This window comes from Colobus angolensis, unplaced genomic scaffold, assembly GCF_000951035.1.
Source record: "Colobus angolensis palliatus isolate OR3802 unplaced genomic scaffold, Cang.pa_1.0 Scaffold30, whole genome shotgun sequence".
Classification (NCBI taxonomy): domain Eukaryota; kingdom Metazoa; phylum Chordata; class Mammalia; order Primates; family Cercopithecidae; genus Colobus; species Colobus angolensis.
Window position 1 is genome coordinate 321,654 of NW_012116266.1, and position 19,771 is coordinate 341,424.

The 19,771-nt window shown below is 43.2% G+C and overlaps 3 protein-coding genes and 1 pseudogene across 6 annotated transcripts in view; 2 read left to right on the top strand and 2 right to left on the bottom strand.

The window, feature by feature from the left end:
• PIKFYVE (phosphoinositide kinase, FYVE finger containing) overlaps positions 1–3,814 on the bottom strand; it is a 94,284-nt gene extending 90,470 nt beyond the window's left edge. Inside the window, exon 1 of one of the 2 annotated variants that reach the window (XM_011949826.1) lies at positions 3,643–3,814. The gene's annotated coding sequence lies outside the window, so the exon portion shown is untranslated. The remainder of the gene's footprint in view (positions 1–3,642) is intronic. The other variant, XM_011949827.1, reaches the window with a different exon arrangement.
• Positions 1–4,007, top strand: part of LOC105517452 — a 5,686-nt pseudogene extending 1,679 nt beyond the window's left edge.
• The window catches only part of IDH1 (isocitrate dehydrogenase 1 (NADP+), soluble), a 30,182-nt gene continuing 14,391 nt past the window's right edge, over positions 3,981–19,771 (top strand). Inside the window, exons 1-5 of one of the 3 annotated variants that reach the window (XM_011949829.1) lie at positions 3,981–4,082; positions 14,788–14,844; positions 15,316–15,436; positions 16,377–16,447; positions 18,768–18,905. In XM_011949829.1, the coding sequence (XP_011805219.1) occupies positions 18,784–18,905 (122 nt within the window). In that variant the 5' untranslated portion in view covers positions 3,981–4,082; positions 14,788–14,844; positions 15,316–15,436; positions 16,377–16,447; positions 18,768–18,783. Of the gene's footprint in view, positions 4,083–14,787; positions 14,845–14,887; positions 15,437–16,025; positions 16,307–16,376; positions 16,448–18,767; positions 18,906–19,771 lie in introns of those variants that run through there. The other 2 variants (XM_011949828.1, XM_011949830.1) reach the window with 2 other exon arrangements.
• Positions 14,205–15,136, bottom strand: LOC105517342. The gene is made up of 2 exons (XM_011949831.1): positions 14,942–15,136; positions 14,205–14,475 (listed from the first exon to the last, which is right to left on the bottom strand). Exons 1-2 carry the CDS (start codon positions 15,131–15,133, stop codon positions 14,335–14,337), a joined length of 333 nt encoding a protein of 110 aa, XP_011805221.1. The 5' UTR covers positions 15,134–15,136; the 3' UTR covers positions 14,205–14,334.

Consider the following 19,771-nt stretch of genomic DNA (forward strand, 5'->3'; position numbering starts at 1 on the left):
AAAAAAAAAAAAAAAAATACCGCAGTCTGGCCCAGACATGGACCCTGCAGGAGATGAGTGCCCCCATCCACACACTGTCCTTTGGCCAGCAGACATCATGCCTCCCAAGGATATTCTGGGGAAGAACCAGCAGGGCTCTCCATCTCCAAAGCAGCTGCCAAGCCAGGAGCAGCATGAGCCCCTCCAGCCAAGACCAAAGCTGAGCCAGCTATCCCATCCCCCAGGCCCCTGAGAAAATCCAGGAGCCCCAAGTCAATCTCTCCAAAGTGATCAAGTTTATCAAGGACCACCTGGAGGAGTTCAAGGCTGCCTTCAAGCTGTTTAACTGAGTGGGGGCTGGCAAGATCCTGTATAGCCAGTTTGGGGACATGATGCAGGCCCTGGGCCAGAACCCCACCAATGCCAAGGTGCTCAAGTTCCTTGGGAACCCCCAAGAGTGATGAGCTGAATGAAGTCCCAGCATGTGGACTTCGAGACTTTCCTGCCCATGCTCCAGGTGGCAGCCAAGAACCGGAACCAAGGCACATATGAGGAGTACTTGGAGGGGCTTCATGTGTTTGACAAAGAGGGGAATAGCAAAGTCACCAGAGCACAGCTCAGACAAGTCCTCATCACCCTGGGAGAGAAGATGGCCGAGGAGGAGATGGAGACTGTTCTGGCAGGACATGAGGATAGCATCAACTAGGAGGCCTTCCTGAAACACTATGAGGCCTTCCTGAAACACATTGTAAGCGTACTGAGCTGTGTAGATCCCTAGGGCCCAGACACTGGGCCCCCGCAGGCAGAAGCTTGTTCCAACCACCAGGAGGCTACCTATTGTTTCAAAATAAGGACAACGTTTTCCCTTGGAGAAAACAATAAATATACTATAGCTTATAATCTAGTCTCCACTTTACAAAGACGACATTAGTCTTGGTAAAATGCTTTTCACATTCAAAATCATATCTACCATCTCATTTTCTTCTTACAATCCTGGAAGGCACGCACAGCTGGCTTTATTACATTTTACCTTTGAGGCAACCAAGGTTCACTGAACCTAAAACAACTTTCTTGGGGGTCAGACAGTAGTAGAACTGTCACTATACCCCAAGTCTCACCCCAAAAGTAAGTATTACATCAAAATTACTTTTGTAGCTCTTCACACTTTCCTTTTAACCTATCCACATTCTCTACTTAAGGCTCTGTCTGATCAATAATTTAATAAATAAATTAAGGCAGAAAGGAAACCACTGACTTAAACAGAATTTGGCAATACATGTTTATTTAGGGGGGAGGGAAAAGAAAAAGAGGAAGAGGAAGGGGAAGGAAAGAGGAAGGAGAAAAGGAAGAAGAAGGGGAAGGAAAGTTTCTAGTATCTTCCATTGAGAAGAATAATCAACAATCCTTCTGAAGTGTCATGACAATTCAGCAAAAAGTGTTGGGCAGTAAGCTGATGACTGATCAACTATACACTCAAAAAAAAGTTTGTGTGGTTATTTAAAAAAAAAAAAAAGAGGCCAGGCACTGTGGCCTCATGCCTGTAATCCCAGCACTTTGGGAGGCTGAGATGTGAGGATCGCTTGAGGTCAGGAGTTCCAGACCAGCCTAGTCAACATAGCAAGACTTCATCTCTATTTTATTTAGAAAAAAAAAAAAAAGAGCACTGGAGAGAAACAATAATGTGATGGTTGTAACAACCACCCCTGGAAAACAGCCTACATTCTGCTTTAACACAAGTAACATCAGAAGCAGAGATGGCACTCTGCCTAAAGAGTCTTAGAACTACTTCTAAAGGTTATCTACACAAAAATTATACTTGGCTTTGGAAATAAGAACATAAAAATTCCCATGAAAACACTTACCAAGTGTAGCCGCTGAAATATAAACCCAATCATGTAGTTAACCCTAATAATTACATAATGATACTAGGCCCTGAAAAAATTATCTTACAACTCTCGCTCTTTAGCAGCTTAACAACGCTTTAAAATATAAATTAGGACTCTTTCCTGAGAGGTAATCAGTCCTATTAACCCACCTACCCAAAGCCTTCTGATATGTCATCAATACTTTACTCTTTCTAATTAAGGCTACTAATACATGCAGACCTCCTACAAACTATGAGAAGCCAATCAGTAAAGGCCGGACGTGGTGGCTCGCACCTGTGATCCCCAGACTTTGGGAGGCCGAGGCAGGAGAATCCCTTGAGCCTGGGAAGCAGAGATTGCAGTAAACCGAGATCGTGCCATTTCACTCCAGCCTGGGCGAGGGAGGGAGACCCCAGGCCCGGTGGCTCACGCCTGTAATCCCAGTACCTTGGGAGGCTGAGGCGGGTGAATCGCCTGAGGTCAGGAATTCGAAACCAGCTTAGCTAACATGGTGAAATCCCGTCTCTACCAAAAATACAAAAATTAGCCGAGTGTTGTGTCGCGCGCCTGTAATCTAGCTACTCAAGAGGCTGAGGCAGAAGAATCGCTTGAACCCGGGAAGGCAGAGGTTGCAGTCGGCCGAGATCGCGCCGCTGCACTCCAACCTGGGGTACAGAGCGAGACTCTGTCAAAAAAAAAAAAAAAAAAAAAACTGGAAATTTAATAATTTAGGGAAGTTGAATATTGGAAATGTTAGCTTCTATAAACAAAGATTTCTTGTTACATTTTTTACCAACACGCCTAAAAGAAAACCCGAGCACGATCCAGAAAGCAGAAAAAGGGAGAATACAGGAAATTAGTCTTGCTCCACAGAAGAGATTTAACCTACACAATCTTTGTCACAAACACGAAAGGAAAGAAGGAAGCAAGGAAGGAAGGAAGGAACATTTTTTGTAAGAATACTGACAGAGTGGGAGTTTTGGAGTGCCAAAGGGACTCAAATAAATCAGAAATAAGTGCACCGTACCAAGCGACTACCTCTATTGTCAACACGGGACATATTTTTGAACACAGGATGCACTGCGTCAATACTAATGAATGATATATACACATCACATACACACGAATAACTTGCTTTATACAAAATTCTATCACTTCTTTATTTCTTGACTGTCTCAGGAATAACCTCTGATTGGGCAGAAAACCCCTAAGTCCTAAAAGTTTCCAACACATTCCATTCTCATCCTTTTGTTGGGAACATTCTAAGCAAAGGGTAAACACTAATTGGGAATAAGCCTCCTCAAGAGACTCTGAAACGTAAGTTGAAATGGAATCGTCTCAAATAGCAAAGGCAAGCATTTAAGACAAACACACATTTGAACCCCACGGTTGGTATCGTTTCTGCAGCTCATGAACTTTCTTTTCCAGCCTACGGATGCGCCTCTAACAAACTCAGAACTCACGCACTCGGAGGGAAAAGCAACTGGACTCTTCCCCTCCTAAATAACTTCAGGCGTAAGAGTCGAGAATGAGGCAGAGAAACTTAAAACGTTTCCAAGGAAATCTTAAGGGCCCCACCCGGCTTCCGTCCCCACTCGCCAGACGGGTAAATGGGGGGACGAGCTAATTCTAAAGCCAGATTGTCTGCCCTTCCTTGCTCAGCCGCAGCCAGGGCCTAGCCCCCGGCTGTGGAACCCTGGTTCTCACCTTCACCTCAGCTCTGGCCCAGAAGCTCCCCATACCGGCCTCCTTCCCATGCTCAGCCCGAGCGGGCTAAGCTCCAGGCCCCCTCCCTTACCTGCGCCTCCCGCCCCGGCCGCGCCGGTTGCCCCCCGCCCCAGCCACCGCTTCACCGGCTCAGCCCCCGGAAGTCGGCCCCCGAGCCCGGCGGTGGGCTCCTCAGGCAGCGCACGGTTGCGGCAGGAAGCGAAGCTGCTTACATGGTTGCTGCGGCTTCTCGCTTCCCCCCCAAGGCTCCGCCCTCTGTTTTCCGGTCCCCCAATCCACAATCTTTCCCGGGGGCGGCTCCTCTCAGCCCGCCCGACGTTCGGATCAGATGCTCAGGCAGAAGGAGTCCAGCCCAGATCGAGTCGTCCTGAGCTTTTGGCCGAGATTAGGCCGCTTCAGCCTTCCTGGAAGAAGCCAGGGGGACTGCGCTCGTGAGCGTCACGCGTGCGGGGTCACCGAATGGGTGCTTGGTGCTCTGCACGGGTGCTGGCTGGACTGCGATTACCGTATGTGTTCGATACTGTGGGCACTCATAATGTTATTGAGTTGCTGTCGACAGTTCACTCGTGTAGCACTGAACCGGAGTTAGCGAGGACTCTGTTTCCAGACTTGCATGACTCCGCCAGTAACCAGCCATATGATCTTAAACAAATTGCTCATTTATTTAGGCCTTAGACCTCAGGTGTGTAAAGTCGGATTAATAAAAGGACACACTTCTTAATATTTTATTGAAATTAAGTAAATGCACTTAAAGCGAATGGCACAGTTCCGTGACCCGGAGTAAATGATGTTGGCTTTATAGTTAATTTTTTCATTTAGGTGTTGTGTTGCAAATACTGATGCAAATAAAGTTACCAAGCCCTATGTTGCTCAGCTTGGCTAGCGTTATTCGTTATTTCTGTCCTGCTAAGAGCGCAGTGCGGTTAACTGCAGAAAACATGCCCGCCGCAGTTGTGGGGCTTGGTAGGGGAGTATGGAAAGGAGACGAAACCTAAAGGGAAGTGCAGCTTTAAATTTTCCTGAAGAGTTTTGTCAAATCCCAACCCAATTTTCCTTGAGTTGGAAAGTACCATCGAAACCTGCAGGTTGATTCCAGTGCAAATCCCAGTCACCATTCTCAGCTGGGCCCTTCAGCAGTCTTTCTGGGGAGTCTGTAGTCAGCTTCTCCCATACCTCATTAGTGCCGCGCCAGACCACCACCACAACGCCCACATTACCGTGACTATCATTCTCAGCAGAGAATCTTATTTTATACTCAAGTGAAAAATCCCAAGTTATCTGAGCATGACCCTTAACAAACCTAATTCCCCCCCACTACAACATTTACCTACATCCACATCTGCCCTGGTCTGCCTTTCTCCCTCATCTCACTGAGGAAGGGGCCTCTTCTTCCCCCAGCTCAATCCTTTTGGCCCCCAATTCACCCTCTCCTGTCTGCGAGCTTGCACCACATCTGCAACGTCCCCTTTTCCAATGACTCTTCCTCCTCAGCCCATAAAGATGCTCAAGTCTCTACCTTCCTTTAAAAAAAAAAAAAAATTTACGATAAGCAAAAAAGGCCCTCGTAATTACCACCATATGTTAATATTTCATAAACTTACATGAAGTATAAAATAGGTACAGAGATCATATGAAAGGAATAAATCGCCCAGCCACAAAGACTGTAGTGTATGTAGAAACTCCATCTATGGTTTTAAAAAAAAGAAAAAAGTACACTCCACAAATATTTTTTAGTCCCTAATTTAACCTGCAGTGTGTTAGTTATATAAGCACACTGCACTAAGGATAAAATTATGAACATATCCCACTGCTTCACTTGACTAGCCTAAAAAATAAAAATATATGTGAACGTTACACAGTCCATGTCCTCAAGAAGCTTACCATCTAATATCTACATTAAACTGCTTACAGTTTAATTTCTGTGGAAAAGAGATTGAAAACTGGGCTACTGTTTTTGGGAAAAAAAAATCATTTTAGATTCTCACTTCACACTAGACATCCAAAATTAATTCCAGAGGAATTTTATCTGTAGAGAGATTATTTGTGTATATAGCCTCCTCAAAAACTTTCATTTAAGCACAGATTTAGGATTCTTGCTGAATCAATTATTGTTTGATGATATTATACTTCTATTCCTCTATATGTATTAGTAGAATTTTACTGCAACTAATAGCTTTCCATCGTTTTCTTTCTTTCTTTATATTAGTTAGTACGACTTTGGACTCATTTTTCTCCAACATGTTGTAGTTCGTTACTGCCACCATTCATTTCTATGCTCCAGGTGTCCCTGCCTTGGCCAGTGTAAGCCCCTTCCAGCAGACTCCTGAGTCCATTTGACATGCCTCCATTACTTTTTGAGCACATCTTACTTTTTGTTCTTTTTCTCTCTCCACCACCCCTTACCCCTGGCAACCATGATTCTACCCACTGCTTCTATGAGTTCAACATTTTTACATTCCACATATATGAGATCTTGTGGTATATTTCTGTGCCTGGCTTATTTCACTTAACATCATGTCCCCAGGTTCATCTATGTTGTCACAAAAGACAGAATTTCCTTATTTTTAAGGCTGAATAATGTTCCACAGTATATATATACCACATTATATTTTGTTATTATGTTTTTTGACATGGAGTCTGTCACCAAGGCTGGAGTGCAGTGGCACAATCTGGGCTCACTGCAATCTCCGCCCTCCATTCCCCACCCCGATTCTCCTGCCTCAGCCTCCCAAGTAGCTGGGATTACAGGCGCCTGCCACCGCACCCGGTTAATTGTTGTATTTTTAGTACAGACAGGGTTTCACCATCTTGGCCAGGCTGGTCTTGAACTCATGACCTCGTGATCCACCTGCCTCAGCCTCCCAAAGTGCTGGGATTGTAGGCACGAGCCACTGTGCCCAGCCCCACATTTTCTTTATTCAGTTGTTCATTGATGGACACTTAGGTTGATTTCATATCTTGGCTATTGTGAATAATGCTGCAATAAAGATGGGAGTGCAGATACTTCTTCAAAATAGTGATTTTGGCTGGGCACAGTGGCTCACGCCTGTAATCATAGCACTTTGGGAGGCCAAGATGGGAGGACTGCTTGAGGCCAGAAGCTCAACACCAGCCTGGTCAACATAGCAAGACCCCATCTCTATAAAAAGATTTTTTTTAATTTCAATAAAAGAAAAAATAGTGATTTTATTTCCTTTGTATACACACCCTGTAGTGGGATGACTGGATCACATGATATTTATTTTTAAACTTTTTGGCAACTTCCATACTGTTTTCCATAATGGCTATACTAATTTACCTTCCTACCAACAGTGTGCAGGGGTTTCCTTTTCTCTATTTTCTCTCCAATCTTGTTATCTTTTGTCTTTTTGATATAGCCATTGTAATAGGTGTGAAGTGATATCTCTCACTATGGTTTTAATTTGCATTTGTCTGATAATTATGTTGAACATATTTTTCATATACCTGTTGGCCATTTGTATGTCCTCTTTTGAGAAATGTCTATTCACATCCTTTGCCCATTTTATAATCAGATTATTTGTTTTCTTACTATTGAGTTGTTTGAGTTCCTTATATATTTTGGATATTATCCCTTTATCAGAAGTATGGCTGGCAAATATTTGCTCCTGTTCTCTCTGTTGTCTCTTCAATCTGTTGATTGTAACCCTTGCTCTGTAGAAACTTTTCAGTTTTATGTAATCTCATTTGTCAGTTTGGCTTTTGTAGCCTGTGCTTTTGGGGTCATATCTAAAAAATCACTACTCAGACCAATGTCATGGAGCTTTTCCCTCTCCTTTTTTTTTCTAGTAGTTTTACAGTTTCACATCATACACATAAGTCTTCAGTTTACTTGAGTTGATTATTATATATGATATGAGATAAGCCTCTAATTTCATTCTCCGGAATATGGATATCCCATTTCCCCATTACTACTTATTGAAGAGAATATCCTTTCCCTATTGTGTATTCTTGGTCCCTTATTGAACAACTGACTGTAAATGGGTAGATTTTTTTCTGGACTCTTTATTCTGTTCTTCATTTTTTAATCTTTTTTAAAAATTAGCAATGCTATTAATGATGGACTCTTTATTCTGTTCAGTTGGTTTTTCTGTTTCTCTGCCAGTATCATGCTGTTCTGATTACTGTAACTTTGTAGTATATTTTGAGATCAAGCAGTATGATGCTTCTAGCTTTGTTCTTTTTGCTCAAGATTTCTTTAGCTATTCATCCTCTTTTGTCATTCCATAGGAATTTTAGAGTTTTTTTCTAGCTGTGTGAAAAATGTCATTGGAATTTTTATAGGGATTGCATTGAATCTGTGAATCACTTTGGACATTTTAACAATATTCTTTCAACCCATAAACATGAGATGTCTTTTTATTTATTTCTGTCTTCTTCAGTTTCTTTCATCAATGTTTTATAGGTTTCAGTGTGTGGGTCTTTTAGTTATATTAATTTATTTCTTTTTTTCTTTTTTTTTTTTTCTTTTTGAGATAGAGTCTCACTCTGTCTGTCCCCAGGGCTGGAGTGCAGTGATGCCATCTTGGCTCATTGCAACCTCTGCCTTCCGGGTTCAAGCGATTCTCCTGCCTCAGCTTCCTGAGTAGCTGGGATTGCAGGTGCCTGCCACTAGGCCCAGCTAATTTTTTTTGTATTTTTAGTAGAGACAGGGTTTCACCATGTTGGCCAGGCTGGTCTCAAACCCCTGACCTCGTGCTTCGCCCACCTTGGCCTCCCAAAGTGCTGGGATTATAGGCGTGAGCCACCGCACCCAGCCCGTATTTATTTCTAAGTATTTTAATATATTTTTGTAGCTATTGCAAATAGGATTGTTTTATGGATTTCTCTTTCAGATAGTTCACTCTTAATATTTGGAAACACTACTCTCATTTTTGTATAGTGGTTTTATATCCTACAACATTACTAAATTTCTAAATTTCTTTATTTTTTTTTTTTTTTTTTTTTTTTTTTTTTTTGAGACGGAGTCTCGCTTTGTCACCCAGACTGGAGTGCAGTGGCCAGATAGCAGCTCACTGCAAGCTCTGCCTCCCGGGTTTACGCCATTCTCCTGCCTCAGCCTCCCGAGTAGCCGGGACTACAGGCGCCCGCCACTTCGCCCGGCTAGGTTTTTTTTTTTTTTTTTTGTATTTTTAGTAGAGACGGGGTTTCACCATGTTAGCCAGGATGGTCTCGATCTCCTGACCTTGTGATCCACCCATCTTGGCCTCCCAAAGTGCTAGGATTACAGGCTTGAGCCACAGCGCCCGGCCTCTTTATTAATTCTAATAGTTTTTTGGTGCAATCTTTAGGATTTTTCTATATAAGATCATGTCATCTGCCAGGCGTGGTGGCTCACGCCTGTAATGCCAGCACTTTGGGAGGCCGAGGTGGGCAGATCATGAGGTCAGGAGTTCGAGACCAGCCTGGCCAACATGCTGAAACCCCGTCTCTACTAAAAATACAAAAATTCGCTGGGCATGGTGCTACGTGCCTGTAGTCCCAGCTACTCAGGAGGCTGAGGCAGGAGAATTTCTTGAACCCGGGAGGCAGAGGTTGCAGTCAGCCGAGATCTCACTGTTGCACTCCAGCCTGGGTGACAGAGTAAGACTCTGTCAAAAAAAAAAAAAACCATGTCATCAGCAAACAGGTACAATTTAATTTCTTCCTTTTCAATTCGGATGCCTTTTATTTCATTCTCTTGCCTAATTGCCCTGACTAGGACTTCCAGTACTATGTTAAATAGAAGTGGCAAGAGTGCATGTCCTGGTTGTGTTCCTGACCTTAGAGGAAAAGCTCTTTTTTACTGTTGAAATGATGTTAACTGTTGGTTTGTCATATATAACCTTTATTGTGTTGAGGCATATTCTTGCTATACCTAATTTGTTGGGAGCACTTCGTTACTTTTTGACCCAGCAGACTCATCTTGAACTTTCCCTGCCCCAGGCCTAGAATCAATCAGCTCTCAAAAGAGCACCAATTCCTTTTAGTAGGGATGCAGACATGTTTGTTAAAAATATGAAACTCAGTTCCAGCTAGGATGCAATAAAATTAGCACTCTCTTACACTGCGTGTGAAAATATAACTTGGTATATTCCCCTCTAGAAAATGATTTGGTGGATTTAAGCACCTTAAAAATATTTATGCTTCATGATCCAGTAATCCCCATTCTAGCAATCTAGCCCAAAGAATTGATCTGTGTTTTAAAAAAGTAAGATAAAGACATTTGTCACAGCCATTTATACATTAAAGAAACAAAAAGGAAACATCCAATACAAACCAACACAAATGACGTGAAAGCAATATAATCAAATCCATTCTAACCAATACAACTGATATGGAAGCAATACAAATGATTTTTTAAAATATGTAGGCATCAATAGTATGTTGACTAAGACTTTTAAAAGCAATTTTCTGCTGGGCGTGGTGGCTCATGCCTGTAATCTCAACACTTTGGAATGCCAAGGCGGGCAGATCACTAGAGGTCAGGAGTTCAAGACCAGCCTGGCCAATATGGTGAAACCTCATCTCTACTAAAAATACAAACATTAGCCAGGCATGGTGGCCCACGCCTGTAATCCCAGCTGCTCGGGAGACTGAGGCAGGAGAATCACTTGAACCCTGGAGGTGCAGGTTGTAGTGAGCCAAGATCGCGCCACCGCACTCCAGCCTGGGTGACAGAACCAGACTCCATATCAAAAATAAAAAAGTGTTTTTCTTTACTTTACAATCAACCTTCTTGAAAAGGTTTTCTTGTCTCTCTTTCTATACCCCCCATTCATGCTTCAGTCCCCTGTAGTATGGCTTCTATCTTCTGATCCTCACAGAACCATTCCACTTCTATCTTCTTCATCCTCATAGAACCTTTTTACTAAAAGTGCATTCAAGAGGTCCTCCTTTTGCCAAAATTATTTTCAGACCCTGTCTTTTTTTTTAATCTCTCTGAAATACTCCCTCTTTTTTGAAAACTTTCTTGTCTGTTGGCTTCTATGACATCAGGCTCTGCTGATTCTTTGTTAACCCCCAGACTCTCCTTCTCATTCTCTTTGTGGGGGCTCCTTTTCCTCTGCATGACCTTTAAGATGTAAGTGTCCCTCAGAGTTCTCAATGAGGTTGACTTTTCTCCTTACTTTGAAGTCCTAGATAATATATACTCTGTCTTCAACTGTTATCAACACATGCTAAAGATTCCCGAATTTCTTTCTCCAGTCCACCCTTTCTGAACTGCAGATGAGGCCAACTGCCTCCTGGACATCATCTTGCTGTCCCATGGCATCGCAAAGTTAACAAACCTTAAACTTAACCCATGATCTTGGCCATCAAATCTGTGAGTCTATGTGTATTCCTTCCTTGTTGAACTGCACCTGGTCTCCCAAACTCCAAATTCAGAAGTCTCTTTTGCTGTTCTCTCTCTCCTAATCTTCATGGACAATCAATGACCAAGCTCTATTCATTCCACCTCAGCCTTTTTTAGATCATCAAAATGAAAATACAACCACATTAGAATATTTATGAGAATCCCGTTATCTGGATGAGTATCTCAAAACCAAATGCTTACAGAAATTTCATGGCCTGTGTTACCATTTGTGTTTATAACAGTATTTGGGGCCAGACTCTTAAAATACTCAGATTCTTTTACCAGCTATATGAAAGACAAATGATGTCAACATATACAATATTAACAAAATAGAGAAGAGTGCTGGGCTAAATGAACCATCATATGTCATCCAGTAAAATAGGCTGGCTATGTAAAAAAGAACGTGCACATGGCTGGCCGTGGTGGCTCACGCCTATAATCCCAGCACTTTGGGAGGCCAAGGCTAGTGGATCACGAGGTCAGGAGATTGAAATCATCCTAGCTCACACGGTGAAACCCCGTCTCTGCTAAAAGTACAAAACAAAATTAGTGGGCGTGGTGGCTTACGCCTCTAGTCCCAGCTACTCAGGAGGCTAAGGCGGGAGAATGGCGTGAACCCGAGAGGTAGAGTTTACAGTGAGCAGAAATGGCGCCACTGCACTCCAGCCTGGGCAGCAGAGCAAGACTCTGTCTCAAAACAAAAACAAAAAAAAAGAACGTGCACATAACCAGTGAGCTTCATCTTCACATTTCAAGAAGTAATTTCAGCTAAATGTTATTTGTTATATTTAAGTGACATTAATGGTAATGTGTTGTTTTCTACTTTTCTTTCCAGTCATTTTATCTACAAATTTTTGTATTTTACAGTTGTATAAGAGCTGTCAGCATAAGAAGCATATATCTAGTTTTATGCATATTTATAGCAATATTTTAATGTCGATCCTAGGGATCTGAAAAATAACTTTTTTAAGAGATAGGGTCTCGCTTGGTTGCCCCAGTTAGAGTGCAGTGATGCAATTATAGCTTACTGGAACCTGCAGCCTTGAATTCTTGGGCTCAAGTGATCCTCCCACTTCAGCCTCCCAGGTAGCCAGAACTATAGGCGCATTCTTGCCTGTCTAATTTTTGTTTGTTTGTTTGTTTGTTTGTTTTGTATAAAGAGGGTCTCCCTATGTTGCCTAGGCTGGTTAAAAACTCCTAGCCTCAAGCAATCCTCCTGCCTTGGCCTCCCAAAGTGCTGAGATTACAGACTTGAGCCACTGCACCCGGCCAAATTTGTCAGTGGAAAATGAACTCCTCCATAACTGGCTTAGGAAACACTGTTTTAGATGCTGAGACTCCAATAACTGCCACCTTTACTACTACATTGGCTTAAAGCCAGGTTTGCCGCCATCTCTAGCAAGTGTTTAGGATTTGATATAACATGTTTTATGATTAAATTTGCCTTGGTTCTATATAACATCCTATAGCTATTCACTTTTTAACCTTATTTTTCTCAATGATAGTGAATGTCTTTATTGTGCAATATTTGACGTATTTTTATGGCTGCCCTACATTGTTTAGGGAACAAGTATGGATATGAATGCTTACTTTTGTTAGTGAGCAAGGGGTAATAAGAAATGTGAACCTGATATAATATAAGTAACTACAGTCTTAGGTGTCTTAGGGCATCAGATTCAAGATGAAAATGAAAAGTGTGGGGAAAAGAAAGAGAGATAAGATTGTTTCTGTGTCTATGCAGAAATGGAAGTCATAAGAAACTCCATTTTGATCTGTACTAAGAAAAATTGTTCTGCTTTGAGATGCTGTTAATCTGTAACTTTACCCCAACCCTGTGCTCACAGAAACATGTGCTGTATTGAATCAATGTTTAATGGATTTAGGGCTGTGCAGGATGTGCCTTGTTAACAATATGTTTGCAGGCAGTATGGCTGGTAAAAGTCATCGCCGTTCTCCATTCTCTATTAACCAGGGACACAGTGCCCTGCGGAAAGCCACAGGGACCTCTGCCCAAGAAAGCCTGGGTATTGTCCAAGGTTTCCCCCAACTCAGATAGCCTGAGATATGGCCTCATGGGAAAGGAAAGACCTTACATCCCCCAGCCAGACACCCGTGAAGGGTCTGTGCTGAGGAGGAGTAGTGAAAGAAGAAGCCTCTTTGCAGTTGAGATAAGAGGAAGGTTTCTGTGTCCTGCTTGTCCCTGGGAATGGAATGTCTTGGTGTAAAGCTGACCATTCATTCTATTCTGAGATAGGAGAAAATCGCCTATCTCAGATAGGCTGGAAGCAAGATATACTGGTAGCAATACTTCTCTGTTACTCCTTGCTACACTGAGATATTTGTGTAAAGTGAAACATAAATCTAGCCTATGTGCACATCCAGGCACAGTACCTTCCCTGGAATTTATTCATGATACAGATTCCTTTACTCACATTTCCCTGCTGACCTTCTCCCCACCATCACCCTGTTGCCCTGCCACACTCCCCTCACCAAGATAGTAAAAATAGTCATCAATAAGTACTGAGGGAACTCAGAGACCAGCGCCGGTGCAGGTCCTCGCACGTTGAGCACCAGTCTCCTGGGCCCACTGTTCTTTCTATATACTTTGTGTTTTGTTTCTTTTCTCAGTCTCTCATCTTCACCTGAGAAATACCCACAGGTGTGGAGGGGCAGGCCCCCTTCAAAAAGCTCATATACCTCTCTAAACAGTTCTACAGGAATAAATGGAGGTTGGCTGCCAATACCCCTTAAGCCACCTCAAAAACCAAGTTGACAGGCTGTATGCTTTTTTTCTTTTCTCTTGGGAAAAATACCAGTGCCCTCTAGTGTCCAAAGTGCACCTTGAGTAGTACCACGTAGATCAGTTTATCTTCAAAGAATAATGTACTAATTCAATGTTAGAGATAATTTTTTAAAATAAATTTTGGAGACTGGGCGCGGTGGCTCACGCCTGTAATCCCAGCACTTTCGGAGGCCGAGGCAGGCGGATCACTTGAGGTCAGAAGTTCGAGACCAACCTGACCAACATGGTGAAACCCCATCTCTACTAAATACAAAAATTAGCTTAGCATGGTAGCACACCTGTAGTCCCAGTTACTTGGGAAGCTGAAACGGGAGAATCACTTGAACCCAGGAGGCGGAAGTTGCAGTGAGCCGAGACTGCGCCACCACACTCCAGCCTGGGTGACAGAGCAAGACTCTGTCTCACAAATAAATAAATAAATATTGGAGCATTAAATTCTGGGCAGCAACATAAAAGCATGCTATTATCCTACAGATCACAATATAAAACACTCTTTATTTTCATGTTTTTGAGAGCAATGAACACACAAGATATAATCTCTGGAGGAGACCAGAATTCTTTTTTTAATCCACCGTTTTTTAAGGCTTCACATCTCTAGTTCAGCTTCATTGGATCACAGAAAATCCCCCTCGACTGAGCATGGTGGCCCACGCTTGTAATCCCAGGACTTTGGGAGGTCGAGGAGGGCCAATCACTTGAGCCCAGGAGTTCGAGACCAGCCAGGGCAACATGGGAAACCCCCATCTCTACCAAAGGAAAAAGAAAAGAAATAAAGAAAAATTAGCTAAGTGTGGTTGTGTGCACCTGTAATCCCAGCTACTCGGAAGGCTGAGGTGGGAGGATCTCTTGAGTCCAGGAAGTCAAGGCTGCAGTGAGCAGTGATCACTCCACTGCACTCCATCCAGGGCGACAGAGCAAGACCCTGTCTTAAAACAGAAAATAATAAGAATACCATTCATTATCTTCTAACGCAAACAATCAATGGAGTTTCTACAGACCGAGACATACGTGGTGGCAGGACCTGCTTGTGTAACTGTTCCATCCTTTGCATTCGGTAGCGCCGAACCCCCTAGGCGACCCCGCGCTGGCCGAGGGCACTCTTTCTTCAGCCAAAGGCATGTTCCATTACCGCCCCTCAGGGGCGCGCCAGGCAGCGGGCCGGCCGAGCTGCCACCGCCCGGGGCGCCCTGTCCCCTTAACTTCAATGCCGACCTGGAAACTCATTCCGTGGTGCTCTAGATTGTTACAAAGTTCTGGGTGGTGCAGCCCCAGCGCGCCCAGCTCCCCGGCCTGCAGGTGGCATACGAGTCTCTCCGCTGTCAGGATTCGGGACTGAATCACTGCGGCGCGGAAACCCCTTCCCCCAACAGGATCACCGGGAAAGTGGCACCAAGGAGTCTCCATCCTTGGCTGTGGCCACGCCCCTCTCGCCGACTCCGCCCACCCCACGGGAATTGACTCGTGGCGATTGGAGGCGTGTCGAAGGCGGGGCTGGGGGAGGTGGGCTGAGGAGGCGGGGCCTGGGAGGGGACAAAGCGTGGAAGAGGAAAAGATCGGACCCGCCCTATGGTCCCGGGTTTCTGCAGAGTCCACTTCAGAAGCCGAGGCACTGGGAGTCCGGTTTGGAATTGCCAGGCTGTGTTTGTGAGTCTGAGCTTGTGAGCGGCTGTGGCGCCCCAACTCCTCGCCAGCATATCATCCCGGCAGGTAACCTCTGGCTCCGAGGGGCGGCCCCGGTCCCTGGCTGTGGTGGGGTGGTTCTAATTCCCCAGAAGGCAGGAATGGGGTAAAGGAAGAAAGCGCAGATCTTGGGTGTGGAGGGAGTCGAGGCCTGCGGGCAAAGAAGGGAACAAATCCAGGTATTGAGAACGGGAAAAGGAAAAAGGGGTAGGAGGGGATGCTGGATGCTTGGATATGCAGAAGGCCTGCTTTTGGGCATGGGAGGAAGAAATTGGGCGGTGGGGAAGTTGGATGCAATGACAAGGGGAAAATCATGTCTGCACTTAAGCTGGACAATCGAGGGGTGGAGATTGCAAGAATGCATGTAGAAGACTAAGCCTGGAGTGTAGGAGGAAGAAAACATGCAGCAGCTGCGGGCTGGATGCAAAGAAGGCTGTTAAGCCGAAGACGGGCGTCTGCAGGGAACTCAGGCGGCGGGGAATAGCCCTGAGGTCGATCCCTCGCGCCCGCCAGGGGGCGTGGAGGGGGCGGAGCTCCAGCGGCCTTCCGAGGGGGCTGGGGGAAACACCCCCGCCAGTTCCGGGTGCGTGGAGTTTAAAAGGTCCCAGCACCAGCGAGGGGAGGGGAGGGGCGGGCGTGGAGACCTAGAAGGAGGTACCGATCCAGCCGTGGTTACAGCCCTCTTGCACAACGGCCGTAAGGACGGGTGCAGGCCAAGAGCAAGGACGTGCAAACCCCCAAGACCTGCTAACTGGCAGCGAAGCGGGGACACGCAGAGATCATTGTGCTCCCGTGACCTTTATTTGGGAAGTGCCTGCGGGGCCTAAAACTGGCCTTTGTGCCTCCGAATACACTCAGCACTATACTTGAAACCAGATAAACTGGGCTGTCTGGCAGGTATTAAAAACAGCTAAATTCTCCTGAGTGTTCTGTATGTTAACACTTTCTATTCCTTGTTTTGTTTTAGGAGATAAACTACATTCAGTTGAGTCTGCAAGACTGGGAGGAATTGGGGTGATAAATTCATTCACTGTCAAGGTGAGAATTAGCAATTTCCTCCGTTCTTCTGTACTTTCTTTGATGTGGCAGTACAGTGTTTAACTGGTCTTGGGGGCAGGCCGAGGCACTGCAAGGGAGTGAGTAAGGAATATTTCCAGCAACGAATTCCAACAGCTTCCTTGTTTCTTTTACAGTGCCTTCTCTGCAAGAGAACATTTTCGCCCAGAAATTATTGTAGTTCATGAACTCGGCAAAAAACAATCTGGCCAAAAATTTGAGGTTGATGAAAATAATTTAAAATGGCTCTTTTTTTCATTAAACTATTCTGTATTGTTATTTCAGGTTTATTTTCTGGAATTGCACAAGTATGTTAGGAGATAGGATTCAGCTACTTTAAGAGTAAATGAGCTGGTGCCTGTTGGTCTTGGAACAGCCCTTCCTTCTGAAGTTGGGGTTGGGGTTGGGGTTGGGGTAGAGACAAAATCTTGAGGGGCAACAAAGGTGGAGAAGTCAGTCCAGTGGGGCCTCGAGCCCATCCCACAGAAATCAGATCCAGAGGAAATACAATTATGTTCCACATGGTAGTAACAAAAAAGCTTCACTGTTTTAGTTAAAAGATGGTAAAAATTTCATGGCTAAGTAATGTGAGGAAAACCTGAAGCGTTTAAAGTATGCATTATGAGATAAAGAAAGATTATTGCAGAGAATACAGTTGCTTTAACTGAGAAGGAAGTAGTGAACTAAAAAGATATCAGTCTTTTCATTTTAGGTACAATATTTGACCTCTATTAACTGTATTTGCCATCAATGATAAATTGCCATGTCACAACTGTTGCATCATACTATGTAGGGGCATGGCCATGGAAGTGTAGTATCAGGAACCAGATAAGTTCACTGCCTCCTTTTTTGCTTTGTTTTAAAATAAGGATCAGTGTGACAGTGGAATCAAACATGAACTGAATCATATGCTTTCAGCTATACTACAAATTATACTTGACATTACAGATGGGAAGTAATTGACTCATCCACACCATTCTGTTCATTTCTTTTAGTCTAGTTCAGTTCCAGAAGGTTCCCCAAAGGAGTCTCCTAAACACTAGTAAGAAAAATTCTAGAATTGCAAATTTGGAAAGTGAAAATGGGCCTGGGGATTGGAAATACATCCAGGGTTGTCGAGAAACAGGCTTACTGTCTACTAATCATTATATTTTTATTTAAAGACCAAATTACTTTAGCTCAATTTTTAAAGAAAGATTATTTTAGGCCTCTTATCTAATAAATTTTTTAAGTCAATTCTCTTGACTTTTTTAGTCCTTAAGAGAATAAAAGCAATTTGTAGCTGTGTTGTTGGATTAAAAAAGAGTTTCAATTAGAGCATCATTAGAAGGAATAGATAACTTTTAGCAGGCTCAGGGCTTCTTTTGCCTCTAGGGACAAGCTGGGACATGGTCTTCATTGAAGCCTCACAGTTTCATTTCTTCCAAAGGGTCCACCCTTGCACTTTCTGAGAATCAGATTGATTTGTAGATGCCACCACCCTATCCTTAAAGTGCTGTCTTCCTAGGACAATGCACAGATTGTCCTGTCCCACTCACTAGCAGCTTACCCTTGCCTGTGAACAGCCAGAAGAAGATGACAGGGACATGCTTTGGTCCTGGGCAGTGGCCCTACTGTATAGAGATTCTTCTAATTGAGAAATCACTTTGTTCTATTTAGCCCCACATCTCAAATGTCTGAGTTATCTCTAGGAAATCAGTTCCACCGGGAATTCTTCATCTTGCCTTTACACTTAAAGTTTCCCTAAATATGGGTCACAAGAACCAGATGAATCTCCTCATGGCTAGTTATTTTTTATTAAATAACAAAAACAGCCTCTTAAAAGAGGGGAAATACTAGCACTCACCACTCTGCTCATCTTGAGAGCCCAGTAAAATAATGAGCTGGACTGAAGTGTTTGATAAACATGAGATTGTGGAAATAATCTCATTTCACAAGACAAACCAGCAGTTGAGCATAATGATTGCATTATGAAGGGCATGTTATAGAGTCAGGCTCTCCCACGCTCCAGCTAGGTGGCCTTGGGAAAGCTCTTTTTCCTTTAACAAAGTAAAATAGGAAAATGATGTCCGTTTTTAGGATTGTTATGAGGGCTAGCTCAGAAACCACATGTGAAACATAATACAATACTCTGTACAGAGAAGATACTCAATTCTAATGGTAAACAGAATTGCTGTTACCTCAACTGCGCATAAATTGAATTGCATGAATTGTTCTTTTAGTAGTCACCACGTTGTTTATATATTTAGTTTCCCAATTATAATGAAATAAATGACAAGGCATGTATTTTTTTTCTTTTTAGGTTTATTGAAGTCAAAATGTCCAAAAAAATCAGTGGCGGTTCTGTGGTAGAGCTGCAAGGAGATGAAATGACACGAATCATTTGGGAATTGATTAAAGAGAAACTCATTTTTCCCTATGTGGAATTGGATCTACATAGGTAAATGAGTTACCCCTCCGTGTAGCAAACTCAGAAAGTATAATCTGGCTGGGCATGGTGGTACACACCTGAAGTCGCAGCTACTTAGAAGGGAGAGGCAGGAGGATCCCTCAAGGCCAGGAATTCAAGTCCAACCTGGGCAACAGAGTGAGACCCCATCACTTTAAAAAAAAGAAAAAGAAAAGGGAAGGAGAAATAGGGGGAAAAAAAAAAGAATGTAATCTGAATTATTTTGAGGTGAAGTTAGCTTTTTTTATATAGATATAGCTATATTTTGTGAATAAAGTTTGTTTTAAGCCTAAATATATTCAGATGAATCTTCTATTTTAATTTTAACATACTGCTAGAAAAACTTGATTTATCATCTAAAAGTCAAGAATTATAAGGGAAAGAATGATTTTCAGATTCTTCTAACCTTCTGTTTCCTGTGAAGGTTTTATTTGTAATAAAGCAATGGCAAAGAGTAGTACAATGTATTGAGAAAAGGGAAATAAGAGAGGATGTAAGAAACAGTAAACTAAATGCAGTTAACACAGTTTTGTCATTTCAAACTCAATTTTCTATCACTCTGCTTAGTCAATGGACCTGTTTCCTTTTCATTCCTCACCTTTTGCCCTTTTCATATAATTGTAGTGCAGAAAGAATTCATGAAGTTATTTAATTGAACCCCTCCTTTCCAGCAAAAGTTCCCTTAAATCCTGTGTCTCTTTGCCCTGCGTGTAAAGTGCTTGGGGACAGATGCAAAAGTCTATGTAATTCTCTCATTTTTTTCGCCGTGTTTTTTATAAACTTGCTTCTATTCTTTCTATCTTTAGGTAGAGATAGAATTTTTTAAAGGGTAAAGTGGCTGAAGACTGGCATAGTAA

Coding starts and splice junctions, on each gene's coding strand:
- LOC105517342 (XM_011949831.1), bottom strand. CDS start 15,133: ATGGAGACTCCTTGGTGCCACTTTCCCGGTGATCCTGTTGGGGGAAGG. Junction 14,476..14,941: donor ACCACGGAATGAGTTTCCAG/GTCGGCATTGAA, acceptor TTCCTTTGGTAG/AGATGGGGGTTTCCCATGTT.